The following is a 14,102-nucleotide window of genomic DNA, read 5'->3' on the forward strand; positions in this document are numbered from 1 at the left end:
ACTTGTAAAATGAGTGCACAAAATTTCCATCTTATTCAGGATGTTGGCTGTATCTTGGGCAACCTCACCCCCCCCCCCCCCACCTCACCCAGCTCTGCTGGGTTCAGCTGGCCCCAAAGCCACTATGTTCCGCTCCTCATCGGGCTTTCAGTTTTGGTTTTTTGTTACCTTAGCATGAGTTTTATACATTTTTGATGATGAAATTCTGATTGTTGAGCTTTCAAACTGTCTTTTTATCTTTTTATGGAGAGCTCTTTCAAAACAAGTCTGCTCAGATCCTGTGCGCGCGCGCGCGTGTGTGTGTGTGTGTGTGTGTGTGTGTGTACGGGTACAAATGCATGCACAGTACAGTAAGAGTCAAAGCACATTTGCTGTATCTTCCAGCCACATTATTGAGTTATTTCTCTAATTATTGCCCCAGGAAGTCATGAGTTGAAACCCATGTGCAGAGATTAATTTGAATTTTATTTCAATTTGAAGGGTTTTTTCAAATGTTCTGACCTGCATTAACCTTCAGTTATCATTGGAGAAAAAAAAATTAGTGAAGAATTTAAATTTGGTCACATGCACTGAATGCATGAAAATATAATAAGTTAGCATTGTTACCCATTGTCAAAACTAGATCAATTGTCTGCAAGCAAGTGACCAAATAGAAATTTCTCTTCTGATATCTTATTACTGTCTGTGGTACGCATTTGACTGCCACTTGAAAAATATTATATCATATTAGATATTCTCTATTAAACCTCCTCTCTACCAGGAATGAAAAACTTCGATTTACGTATCGCCTTCCTTTTTTAACCAAACCTTTTGATTGTCTTGTCCTTTCTACTTCTGTAACTTAACTTCCTCCAGACCCTCAAACCTCTAATTTTCTCTAATTCTGCATGCCCCTGAATTTAATTGCTCCACTATTAATGGCCTTCAGCTACCAACATCCCAAGTTGTGGACTTCTCTTCATAAACTTCCCTGCTCCTCCATCTCTCCATTTTCCTTTATGATGGTCCTTGAAACCAACCTCTCTGACCAAACTTTTGATTATCTATTTACATAGCCTGCCTTAATTTTTTCTTTAATAACACTTCCACAAAATAACTGGGTTGTTGTACTGTTCTAAAGGTCCTTTATAGAGTACTTTGGCCTATCTTGATGAAGGTAATATTGATTGGAATACAAGACTTTATTTTTACCTTTGGGTGATCTTCAGGCACGTGTTGCTTTGACAACTTCGCCAATTCAACCAGCTCTGGTATCTTTTCTTTTACATCATAACTGTTTGTGCAGTTCACCAGGACTGTTGCCACTGAATAAAGGATTGTCTTGTCAGCTGACTAATAGACAGAAAGAAATGATGTTAGGAACAGGCTCTGTTAAGAGCAATCCCATTTCATGTCTGCATATTTGTACAATGCACAAAAGTGCTGGGCAAACTCAGCAGAGCACGTCGCATCTATAGAAGGCAAAGCCCATCATCAAAGTACTATTTTATTATGATTGAAATCTATTTAGACCTTAAAGAGATTGCATCACTTGACAAGCTAGTATGGAAAATTCACCAATCATTCTGTTGCTCTTTTTAACCAAATTTAAAAATGCTTGTGAAATCCTCAGTTGAGGTAATAATTATTACTACTCAAAGTTGAGACACAAGAGACTGTAGATGCTGAAATCTTGAGCAAAGAAAAATAAACAGCGTGAGAAACTCAGTAGGTCAGGCAGCATCCATGGTTGAAAAAAGGATCATCAATGCCTCAGGATTCTGAATCATGGTCCAGAAGCAGAATCTCAACTCAAAAATGTTGACTGATGAATGTTGCCTGACACATTGAGTTTGTCCAGCAGTTTGTTTTTTAATCCTTTGTTGTTGGTCTGATGGCTGTGATTGTGTGTGTATAAGAAAGAACTACATTTCCCAGGAGGCAATGCATGCTGTTGACATGGGTACAAAAAGTAGACTATGACAGAAGTCAAGTGCGTTGTTGGTTCAAGCAACTCGAAAAATAAAGTTTAAGTGTTGAAACCGCACAAGGTTGTTCTTCAAGAAACCAACATAACATGGTGTCAGAAGTGTGTGAGTAAGTAAGAAAAGACAATAGTTCCTGTCATGGATAAGTTAAGTCCTCCTACATGGATACAGTTTACCGGCAATCTAACCGATAATTTGATAATTGGAAAAACTTCAAACAATGATTCTACATTTATTTAGAGGCCAGTGGAGTGGGAGAGACTGTTGGAAAATGCAATCCTAAGCAGCTGCACAGGATGCAAAGCATGCATCTTTCTGCACGTGATGGGTGAAGATGCCTTGAACATCTATAATAGTTTTCAAATTGATGAGACAACTTCCTGATGACAAAATTTGAGGAGCATTTTCTTCCAAGTAAAAACGTCATGTTTGAGAGATTCAATTTTTTCTCCTGTGGCCAGAAACAAAGTATGAGCTTTGACCAATACTTAGCCGAGCTTCACAAACTGAGTAAGTTCATTAAAGACAGAGTAGTTTGCGGAATCCCAGATAATGGACAGAGAAAGATTGTTGCATGAAAAAGATATGATGCTGGAAAAGGTTGTTAGGGGAACAGAGACCACATGAACACAAGCTAAGCAGCTGCACAGGATAGACACAACAGTGCATGTGATGAAAAGAGAGAAGCAGAGCACCAGGAGTTTCCCAAAGCTACAGCAAAGCGGTAAGCTCAAACAGCAAATGCAGCAGGTGCAGAGGTAGACATATTCCAAAGATGTGTCCTGCCTATGTAAAATCCTGCTATAAATATGGGAAGAAGAATCATTTTACAAAGTGCTGCAAAGCAGAGGCTACCAAGAGAAAGGTGCACACAATGGACGAAGAAATGGTGGAATTCTTCATGGATTCACTACACACTGCTGCTGGTAAAACAGAATCGATTGTTCCAAGGACTGTGAATGAGACAGTAATTCATTTAAACTTGACACTGTAGCCCAGGTGAATCTATGCGTGATTATAAGACCCTCACTTAAAAGAGCAAGATTTATCCTGGTAAATTAAAAGTGACAGGCTATACTGAAGAGAATTTTCCAGTAAAAAGGGGCTGTATGGGGACTTTCAAACACAAGGGCAGCATCGAAAGTCACAGCTACTTATGTTTGAAAAGAGAGTACAACCAATGATAGGTTTGAATACATGTGAAGAGCTCAACCTAATGAAAAGAGTTTTCATGGTGGCTTCACAGACTGAAGATGAGTACATAACACTCATGGAAGAATATGTAGATGTCTTTGAGGGGCTTGGATCTTTACCTGATGTATACAAGATCCACGTAGATGAGATAATGGCTTCTGTTGTCCATGCATACAGGAAAGTTCAGTTCCACTTAGACACAGACTTAAACTAGAACTAGCATGCATAGAACAGATGAAAGTCATCCAGAAAATTGAAGAGCTGACAGATTGAGTCAGCTCACTGGTCATCGTGCAAAAGAAGAATGAAGCATTGTGTATATGTCTGGACCCAAGAGAGCTCAATAAAGCTATTAAGGTGGAGCATTTTAAATTACCATCATGGGAGGAAATCATGTCCTGGTTTGCAGGTGCCAAGTGGTTTAGCAAGTTCGATGCGTCATTGGGGTTTTGGAAGATGAAGCTCAATGAGTCAAGTTCGAGACTATACACTTTCATTACTCTGCAAGGAAGGTACATCTTTCTTCAGCTACCATATGGGATCTTGTCCTCACCAGAAGTCTACCATAAAACCATCCACATGATCTTTGAAGGTATACCTGGATTTGAGACCATGATGGATGACATCATTGCATGGGGGTCCACCAAGGATGAACATGATACAAGACGAAGGCAAGTAAGTGCTTGACATGAAACAGAATGTCAATTTGAAATTAAATAAAGAGAAATATGAGTTTAGTGTAAAGACACGGACCTTCCTAGAAGATGTCATATCAGAACAAGGAGTGAAACCAGATCCAAGAAAGACATCAGTCATTGAGAATGTTGTGAGGTCCCAAAACAAAGAGGAGGTGGGACGTATCTTGGGGATGGTGACTTGCCTGGCTAAGATCATCCCTCATCTGTTGTCTGTGTCAGCACCACTTAGGTCACTCCTTGAGCAGAAAAATGAGTGGATCTGGTCGCATGAGCAAGAAGAATGCTTCCAGGCACTCAAAGAAAGTCCTTACAGAAGACCTGTACTAAAATTTTATAATCCGGATCGGCGCACCAGGATCTGGGCTGATGCATCCCGACATGGCCTTCAGCAGCATGAGGACACATGGAAACCTGTGGCCCATGCATCAAGGGCTTTAACAAGTGCAGAAGCCAACTTTGCACAGATAGAGAAAGAGCTTTTTTCCAACATATATGCATGCAGAAGGTTCCATCAATACATTTATGGACAAGCTCTTGAAGTGGAGACAGGCCACGAACCATTGATCTCAATAATGTCCAAATCACTGAGTGACTGTCCCAGGAGAGCACAGCACATGTTGATAAGGCTGCAGAAATACAATGTGAAGATGATCTACTCACCAGGAAAATATATGTTTGCAGCTGATGCACTGTCTCAAGCAGTTGACAAGAAATAAAAGACCGACCAAGAGGTTAATGTGGAGATACAGGCCCATGTTGACATGATTATCACCTCATTTCCAGTATCCCAGTATATAACAGAGCAGATCAGGAAAGCAACGGTCAGATGAAACAATGAAAAAGCTCAAAGATACAGTACAAAAAGGATGGCCAGCAGTAAAGAATGACCGTCCAATGGGTATTGGGATTATTGGGCATGTGGAGATCAACAGTCAGTTGAGAAAGATATGGTCTTCAAAGGGAACAGGCTTGTGATTTCAATGTTGCTACGCGAGGAAATACTCCAGGAGATACACGAAGGACATCTTGGCGAGGAAAAATGCAAACATAGGGCTCGAGAGGTGATGTACTGGCCAAGAATGAACCAAGACATAAGCCAGACCACTGCTTCATGTGAAATATGCCTTGCCTATAAACCAAAACAACAAGCAGAACTGCTTATGCCACTCCCAGTACCAGACAGGCCGTACATCAAAGTTGGAGTAGATTTGTTTGACTGTAATAGACTATTTTTCCAATTACCCAGAGGTAGCAACACTGCAATTACCCAGAAATAGTCAACTTCCAGCAAAGCAGATATCACTTTCATGAAAAATATGTTTGCAAGGCATGGAGTTCCTTGTGAAGTAGAATCAGACAATGGTCCACAATGTTTGAACAGTGAATTTGAGTCCTTTGCCATTCAATAGTTGAGGAAGAGTCAGTTCTTTCATTTAAGAGGAGGCTAGATATATACATGGATAGGAAGGGGTTAGAGGGTTATGGGCAGAGAATAGGCGGGGGGAATCTATTGGAGTTGTTTGAGTAAACAGGCGTGGACTTGAAGGGCCAAGATGGCCTGTTTCCATGTCATAAACTGTTATATGGTTATGTGGTATTGATCCATAAATGTAAGCATTTTCAAGGCTTCATTGATACATATGTTTTTTGGCTTTCCCTAGTTTAGAACATTTTTGGAAAAATTATTTTCAAACTTTATCAGTTATTTTTAGGGTCAAATTAGAACCAGGCCCCTTAATTGGTCTATCTGGTTTTACTCAAGAAGAGAAAATACTGTTGACTTCATCTCAGAAGAGAATTTTAGCTTTTACTTCATTGATAGCTCGATGGGCAATCTTGATGAAATGGAAAGACAGGTACACGATCCTTGATCTGGACATCTAAAATCCGGAAAGCTCCAAAATCCAGTAAGTGGGGAGAGAAGCAGCCAGCATTTGGGGGAGGCGGCTGAGGGACCGGCGCTTGGGGGTGGCGTGTGGGCAACCGAGGGATCAGCGGTTGGGGGAGATGGCCAGGCGACTGGAAGGGGGTGGGGGTGGATACGGCAGCACAATTCGGGTGGGCTTTCTGAAATCCAGAAAAATCTGAAGTTCGGAACACACTGTCCTTCAAGGGTTCCGGATAAAGGATCGTGTACCATACCTGTACAGCACTTCACCTACTCATACTCAGTGGCTACAGGAGGTCGTGTCCTTCCAAAGTTTAGAAAAAAAAATCAGATATAATGTTAAAGATGTAAAGGTGAAATTTTACAAGACACGGAGCCCATTCATGGAGCGTTACCATAATTTAAAGAATGTGGGTGTTTGGATGTTCCTGAACAGCGCTGTCTGGTTTCCGAGCGTCGTCTTTCATTTCCTATGTATATTAGATATGCAAGTTAACTTTGTTTAGAGGGAGAGAATTGATTAATAGGGTTTTTTTTCCTTTTTTTTGTTGTCTTTTGAGATATTTTGATAAAATGGGTTTGGTTGAGATGTGTGTACACAGTTTGTTCTCTGTATAATTAAGGCATTATTTGAGAAGTACAAATTATCTGTCTTTTCTTATATTTCAGCCCATGTATTGGATCAATATGTGTGTATGATTTTTTAAATTAAACTCAATGTAGATATTCTAAAAAGAAAAAGAGAATTGGAAAAACCTGGAGATGAGAAGAGATTTACCCTGAAAGGTTAACTCTGTTTTACTCTCTCTACTGATGCTGCTTCTCCTACTGAGAATTCTTGCCTTTTCTATTTTTATTTTTGCTTTACATATGGAAGAATATATTTTTATTTAATGTAGCTCTCTGTCATATGTGCAACTTGAACCCATGATAACCACATACCTTTGATAAGTCAAACATCGCCTGCATCGCTTGTTCATCCTGAACAAAGTCATCCTTCACATCAGCGTCCAGTGTCAGGTATGCCATGCCCTCAATTGCCCACTTTCTTGTACGGGTGTCAATGTTCTGGTTGCATAACCACCTAAGAAAGCCATTCAATTTAATTACTCAACATAACATTCACATTAATCCAGTTTATTTACCTTAAGTTTGATCACAGATATCAACACAATCAGGGTGGCACAGCTGGTAGAACTGCAACCTCATAGCCCCAGAAACCCAAGTTCACTCCACATCTCCAGTGCTATCTGTGTGGAGTTTGCACATTCTCCCTGTGACCAATGCTCTAGTCCACAAAGGTGTACAGGTTGGTAAGATAAGTGGTCAATGTAAATTACCCTTAATGTGCAGGTGAATGGTAGAAAAAATACAGAAATGCTGGAGGAACTCAGTAAGTCTTGGAGCATTCATATGGGGTAAGGATATTTTACCGACATTCCAGCCTGAGCTTTTCCTCAAGGTATGAGTAAAAAGCAGGCAGGTGCCTATATTAAAAGACTGGTGAAAAGGGAAGAATCGGATTGAGGGGAGTACAAACCAACAGACAAAGGTGTGAATTGGATTTGATAAGAGGACAGGAGAGAGGAAAGGTAAGAATTGATCGGGAAAGGAGGCGGGTTGTTTTTGGCTCCATGAAAGGAGACAGAGGGAAAAGAGGAGAAAGAGAGAGAGACAGAGCTAGAGTAAAGGAGACATAGGGAAAGATGCCAGGGGGAGGCTAATGGAAACTGGAGAATTCAATGTTAATACCATTTGGTTGGAGGGTGTCGGCAAGGGAATGGGGTGAAGAATTTGAGAAAAGGGTGGCCAAGTTGAGGAGCTCAATAAAGCAATCTTGCAGACTGTATCCACTCTCTCCAATACAGAGGAGAACGCAACAGGAGCACGGAGTGCAGTAGATGACCCCTGCAGCTTCACTGTGAAGTGTTGCTTCATTTGGATGGACTATTTGGAGTCCCAAATAGTGGTAGGGGAGGTGGTATGGGCACAAGTGGAGCAGTTTCCTGTGGACACAGGTGTAGGTGTCAAATGGCAATTGGTGGGAAGGGGTGAGTTGAAGAGGGAGTCACGGATGGAGCGGTCCTTGTGGAAGGTGAAGAGGGGAGGAGAAGGAAAGATGTGTCTGGTGATGGGTGGAGAATGATATGTTGGATGTGGAGGATGGTGGGATGGCCAGTGACAACAAGGGAAATCCTGTCCTTGTTTGTGGGGATGGAGAGAACCAGGGCAGATGTGTGGGTAATGGAAGATTTGCTGGTGAGGGCTGCGCTGATGGCGGTAGAGGGGAAGCCATGTTGTTTGAAGAAGGAGGACATCACTGATGATCTAGCATGGAAAACTTTTTTCTGGGAGCAGATGCAATAGAGATGGAGGAATTGAGAGAAAGAAATGGAATAATTTCAGCAGACACAGTGTGAAGAAATGTATTCGAGGTTGCTGTGGGAGTGGGTGGGTTTGTAGAAAGTGTCTGTTGAGACTTTGTCTCCCGAGATGGAAACAGAGATATTGAGAAAAGGGAAAGAGTTCTGAGAGGTGGACCAAGTGAATTTGAGGTAAAAGTGGAAGTTGGAAGCAAAGTGCATAAATTTGACAAGCTCATCATGGGTGTATGGATAAGTGGTAGAATCTGGTTGTCGGTGGAAGGAGTGTGTGGAGAAAAAATAGGCTGTGGTACCAGCAGTGTAAAATGGGAGTTTAACAGTTAATGAGGATTCAATGGACTGAAGGATGTGTTTCTATTGCTATAATACTCTGTGATTTTATGATTATGATAATCATTGGACAGTCAAACACTCATGTCACTGAAGGGATTCACTGTTGGGGATAAAACATAGGATTCTGTTGACATTGTGGTTAAATGAAAAAACACACAAATGCTGGAGAAACTCAGCAGGTCAAACAGTGCCTTTATGTAGCGAAGGTAAAGATACGTCACCAACGTTTCAGGCTTGAGCCCTTCATCAAGGTGTGGGGGAACATGAGAGATGTTCAGATATTTCTCATGTTCCCCCACACCTTGATGAAGGACTCAAGCCTGAAACGTTGGTGACGTATCTTTACCTTCGCTACATAAAGGCACTGTTTGACCTGCTGAGTTTCTCCAGCATTTGTGTGTTTTTTCAAGGGTTTTGCTATTATTGATAACAAGTTTATAGACCTGTGTTAAATGTCTGAATTATTAATGTAGCCTCCATCAGGACATCCCAAAGCACTTTACAATTTGCAATTTGTGTTCACCACTGTAGCTATGGAAGCATACAATGAGATAATAACTAAATAAATTTTGAATGGACAATCATATCAAGTTAATTTTTGGACAGAGCACTGAGGTATATTCCACTACCTGATAGTGTCTCAGTATCAAAATTCATCTGAAGAACAGTCCTCCAACCCAATCGTGAGTCTTTGGTACCACACTGGAAGGTCAACTTAGACAAGATCTTTAGGTCTCCAGACTGGAGTTTGAACCTCACCCCCCCACCCTGACCCAACCCCCCATTAGCCTGCTCCCCACCCCTTCCTCTGTCTCAGGGATGAGTGTGCCCTGGCTGAACCATATTAAGTTATTCTGAAGAACTAATATTGATCCAGTCATTGTACTATAATTTCTTATGACTTAGAGAGACTTCAACTGAAAAAAAAATAATTTTTATTCACAAATTCATTGCAGTTACCCCATCAAGTAATTTTCAATGTTTTATAGACTAGATTTATCCATTTTTTAAAATATTTGGACAATTAATGAAATGGAAAATCCTTTATTTGCATGAAATGTAATTAAAAAAAGGGATTTTTCAGAAACACAGCCTTTTTTTTAGCCAAGTCACTTCATAAGCTTTGCTGTTTATCAGTTAAGTTGATAGTCTAGAAATCAATATTTCATGGAAATCTGAAGTTAGCAAAAGTAGCCTTGTGATGTGAAATTAAAATATGGGAAGATATTTCCTCATTGAAAATGGCTCCTAATTTTGACTATTCTTCAAATGTAAAGCTCTCATCTTTGATTTCATATCCCTCCTTGGCTCTGCTCCTCTCTCTCTCTCCCTCTCCCTCTCTCCCTCTCTCTCTCTTTCTCTTGCTCAACACTCCAGCACACACCTAATTCTCTATCCTCACCATTATTCCTGAATTTAAACACTCCACACTTAGCAGGTGTGCCTTCAGCTGATAACGCTGCTTCTAAACATCTGCTTCTCTTTTTCCTCATTGAAGCAACTTCTCTTAGACCAAGCTTTTGTTTATCTGACATCATCTTCATCATGGCTTTGGCTTTGTCTCTCATTCACACCTGTGAAGTCCCTAGTTTCAGTTTCACATCCATAAGTTGTTCGTATTTATGGTGCACTGTTAGCCAGAATCAGACACACACAAAGATAAAGACTGTACCACAGGCTTTAATCCACAAAGACTTCCACAGAGCCAGGCTGGCTGTGGCTGCAGCAACTCTGAGTGAGGCCTCGGGAGGCCGCCACAGGCTTATATCCCGGAGGGTGATTGACACCCAATCGGGTGGGGCTTGATCCATTCAGGCCGACTGATTAACAGCTGGCCAGGTGTTGTCCTGTCCCCTTAGACTCCTGCAGGTACAGAAGTTGTCCCCTGCAGTAGGCCGATGGTGTAAATTGCAGCACCTGGGTAGCCCTCCTGGGACCCAGGTGCAATTACTGGGGCAAAGGTGCTGTAAGCACCTTTTAAATTACAGGGGGATCAACCTATTAAAATCGCCAACCCAGCAATTTAAGGGGGATCCCGCCCTCACAATGATGCATCACCAGAAGTACTGCCGGATGTTCAGATGCTGGCTGCCCAGTGATGCACACACACACACACACACACACACACACACACACAAGTGCTGACGTCACTGGAATAAGCGGGTCAGCCATTTTCCTGTTCAAATCGCCTGGGGACGTTACCTAGGCAAGTTTAACTGGGTTCCCTGACTACCTCTGAGATAACTCAGGGGCCTGGTTGGATTCCAACAGGGTTGACTGGGTTGGACACTTTCTAACTGCTGTGTAATTGGGGCGGTAACTGGGCAAATTGCCCAGTTAACCACATTTTACATGGTAGTTTGCAAGGGCCTATTGACTGCACAAGAAACTTCAGAGGGTTGTGAACATACTCCAAGACCACACAAACCTCCCCCTCCCCCCAACCAACGACTCCATCTATTCTTCCCGCTACCTTGGAAAAACTGCCAACATGTTGAAAGACTCATCACACCCCATTCACACTTTCTACATCACACCCTCCCCCTCCCAAAAGGAAGAAGATGCACGCATGTCAGATCATATGCCACCAGAATCAGGTACAATTTTCCTCTCGCAGTTATCAGACTCCTGAATTAACCTCAGTAAAATTTTGTTGCCTTTGCCCTGTACCTTCTGATCTCTCTCTCTCTGAATCTCTGCACTTCTGGACTACGCTTTACTTGCTTTATTGTATACGGGATGTCAAACTGGACTGCTCTCTAAATCAAATTTCCTCAGGGCTCCTTGCTACGTGTGACAATAGACCTGAACTTGAACTGACTCTAGGTAAAGGTTCCATTATTATCACGTAATACAACATTGAGAATGTAACATACATGAAATTCTTTAACTTCACCTATCGTAACGAAGACAGACAGTTGCCACATTGTACAGCGCCCCTCACAGAAATGAGGCCCAGCTAGGAACAAACTCATGGCCCCTGGTTTACAAGACCAGTGCCCTAACTACTGAGCTTTCAGAGCCTCTGTGGACAACATACTTACTTTCTACATTGTTTTGCAAGCTTTTCAGTGGATCCTTCAGAGAACTGCCTCAGACCGTAGTCCGTCCCCCCAGCTGATCCAAGTTTGCATAGGCCCTTTGGGGAGTACAGAGAGAATTTTACTCAAGCAGTATTTCTTTGTAATAACCATGTACGCTAACGTTGGTAAAGCAACACTAGGAGATATAGCAAAATACAACAGGTCACAGAACTGAAACATAAATGATCTCTTCGGCCTTCTCTGCGTCACTTGATCTTCCATAATTTTCTGCTTGGTATTTAGTACTATTTAGTGTAATGTAATTTGCAATGGGATGATCAGTTATTTTATGTAACCAAGATTTAAGATTCCTTCATTGGCATACATGCAAAATGCATGATTTGTTTTCCTTTGTCTATCATGTAAAGGAACACATCACCACTTGCCCAGTGCCCCATCAAGACTAGGGAGAGAAGCAAAAGAGAGTCCTGCCTCCTCTTCTGATGCTGCTGCCTCCTGCAACCAATAACCCCTATGGGTGCACGACCTTCTGTCCAATTCAGCAGTGGAGTTACCCTCGTTGGTCCCTGGTTCCAAACCCCTGAGGTGATTAGGAAGCTGTGAGCACTTGAGGTCCTTTGGGAGCCCTACTCACCAGCGGCACCCTCATGGATCCAATTCCGATATCTGGCACTCACAAGGTGGCCGCCTGCAGCCTGGCACAGGTCTTTCAGCCACCAAGCCATGCATGGTTCTGGTCTCCTACCCTGTTGCGTCCTCTCCCAGGCTTCTTTTTCTCAGCAAGAGGCTGTTCTCCCAGCCTGGTGAACCACACTGATCCACTGCACTTGTCTCCTACTCTGTCAGGCCCTCTCTTCGCTTCTTCTTATTGGCGGGGTGGTTTTCTTCCACCCTGATGCCCTGAACTGAAGTCCTCAACCCTTGAGGTCTGAGCTTCCAAGCATGGGCTCCACCATCTTGGACATGGACCTCCATGACCTTCAATGTAAGCCCTGTATCACAGGCAGTTTGAGCCTGTTCAGGCTATCAGACAAGTAAGCCAGGCAGTAGGACCCCACGATTGCATCTCCATTCCCCACACCAGTGCAAGACCTGCTGTTACTGCATCAGCAGGAGTGCTGCCATCTTGATCAAACTCGTCCCACCGCAGTCAAATTAGGAGCGGTCAAATTAACAAGACTTTTTCAGAAATGCAAACGTTGATTTTGTTTTTTCATTCTTCCAAATGAGTGATATAAATAACAGAGTTGTCATAAATGTTTTCTAATTTGTTTGGAAAATCATTTGTGTTTATAGAAGAGTAGAAATAATGTAAATTAAATGAAATTTTAACCCTGTGATTACAAAAGATAAAGAATTCATTAAATGCAGTGTCTCAGTGGTGTGACCAAGAAATCACATATGATGTTTCCTGAACAAGAGGAAGCAAGAACTTTTCTAATTTCAAAATTCATCTGATATATTTTGCTTGTGGTTCTATCTCTATAGTGAGAACCTTCAATGAAATAAGACATAACTTGGACCTTCGTAGGAGTGTTATCAAACAAAATTAACTCCCCAGCACTTAAAGGGATATTAGGACAAATGATTAATAGTGGTGAGGGTCAATAACTTCAAATGCTTGGGTGTCAACATCTCTGAGGATCTGTCCTGGAGCCTCCATGTTGATGCAATCACAAAGAAGACTCACCCGTGGCAATTCTTTGAGAGGTGCTTGAGGAGCTTTGGTATGTCACCAAAGACTCTCAATCTTCTACAGGTGTACCATGGAGTATGGAGGCATCAAATCTCAGGATAAGAAAAAACTCCAGAGAGTTGTTAACTTAGCCTGTGACATCACAGGCACCAGACTTCACTCCATTGAGGACATCTACATAAGGCAGTGTCTATAAAAAAAGAACCCCTATCCTCAAAGACCCCACCACCCAGGCCATGCCCCCTTCACTCTGCTACCATCGGTAAAAAGATACAGGAGCCTAAAGATGAGTACTCAGTGGCACAAGGACAGCTTCTTCCCCACTGCCATCAGATTCCTGAATAATCAATGAACCAAAAACACTGCCTTACTTTTCGTGCACTACTTTTTAATTTTTAAAAATGTTTATTGTTGCAAGATGGTTTATAACATGAATGTTTGCACTAGGATGCTGCCACAAAACACCAAATTTCATGACTTATTCATGATGAATTCTGATCCTTATTCGAAAGGTTTGGTCAAAGAAGCCCTGTGCCTTAAAGGAGAACAGATGAGTAAAGGCCTTGGAAGCCATAAGCATACAACTAATGATGGAGCTAAAGGCCTGAGGTGGGGAAGCACAGAGATTGTGAAGGGTTGTTGGGGTGGAGAAAGTAGTGTATCTTCTTGCTTTTTCTATAATTTTGCGTTGCCATATTAGAATAACAGATGTAAATGTCATGCTAATTGCCATTCATGCTATTTTTTGTATCTGAATTGATGACATAGGAGAAAGTTAGTCTGGCATATCCCTCAGGGCTCAACAAGGAAAGGAAACCCATCACATTATTTTTATTTTCTTCTTTTCTTCTTTCTTTGGCTTGGCTTCGTGGACGAAGATTTGTGGAGGGGTAAATGT

General features: G+C 41.9%; 1 protein-coding gene across 3 annotated transcripts in view; it reads right to left on the reverse strand.

The window, feature by feature from the left end:
* unc45b (unc-45 myosin chaperone B) overlaps positions 1-14,102 on the reverse strand; it is a 98,740-nt gene that overhangs the window by 38,147 nt on the left and 46,491 nt on the right. For all 3 annotated transcript variants that reach the window (XM_069922079.1, XM_069922069.1, XM_069922062.1), the window contains exons 11-13: positions 11,509-11,603; positions 6,690-6,831; positions 1,192-1,332 (exon numbers count right to left, since the gene is read on the reverse strand). In XM_069922079.1, coding sequence (XP_069778180.1) covers positions 1,192-1,332; positions 6,690-6,831; positions 11,509-11,603 — 378 coding nt within the window. The remainder of the gene's footprint in view (positions 1-1,191; positions 1,333-6,689; positions 6,832-11,508; positions 11,604-14,102) is intronic.

This window comes from Narcine bancroftii, chromosome 1 (assembly GCF_036971445.1).
Source record: "Narcine bancroftii isolate sNarBan1 chromosome 1, sNarBan1.hap1, whole genome shotgun sequence".
Lineage (NCBI taxonomy): Eukaryota > Metazoa > Chordata > Chondrichthyes > Torpediniformes > Narcinidae > Narcine > Narcine bancroftii.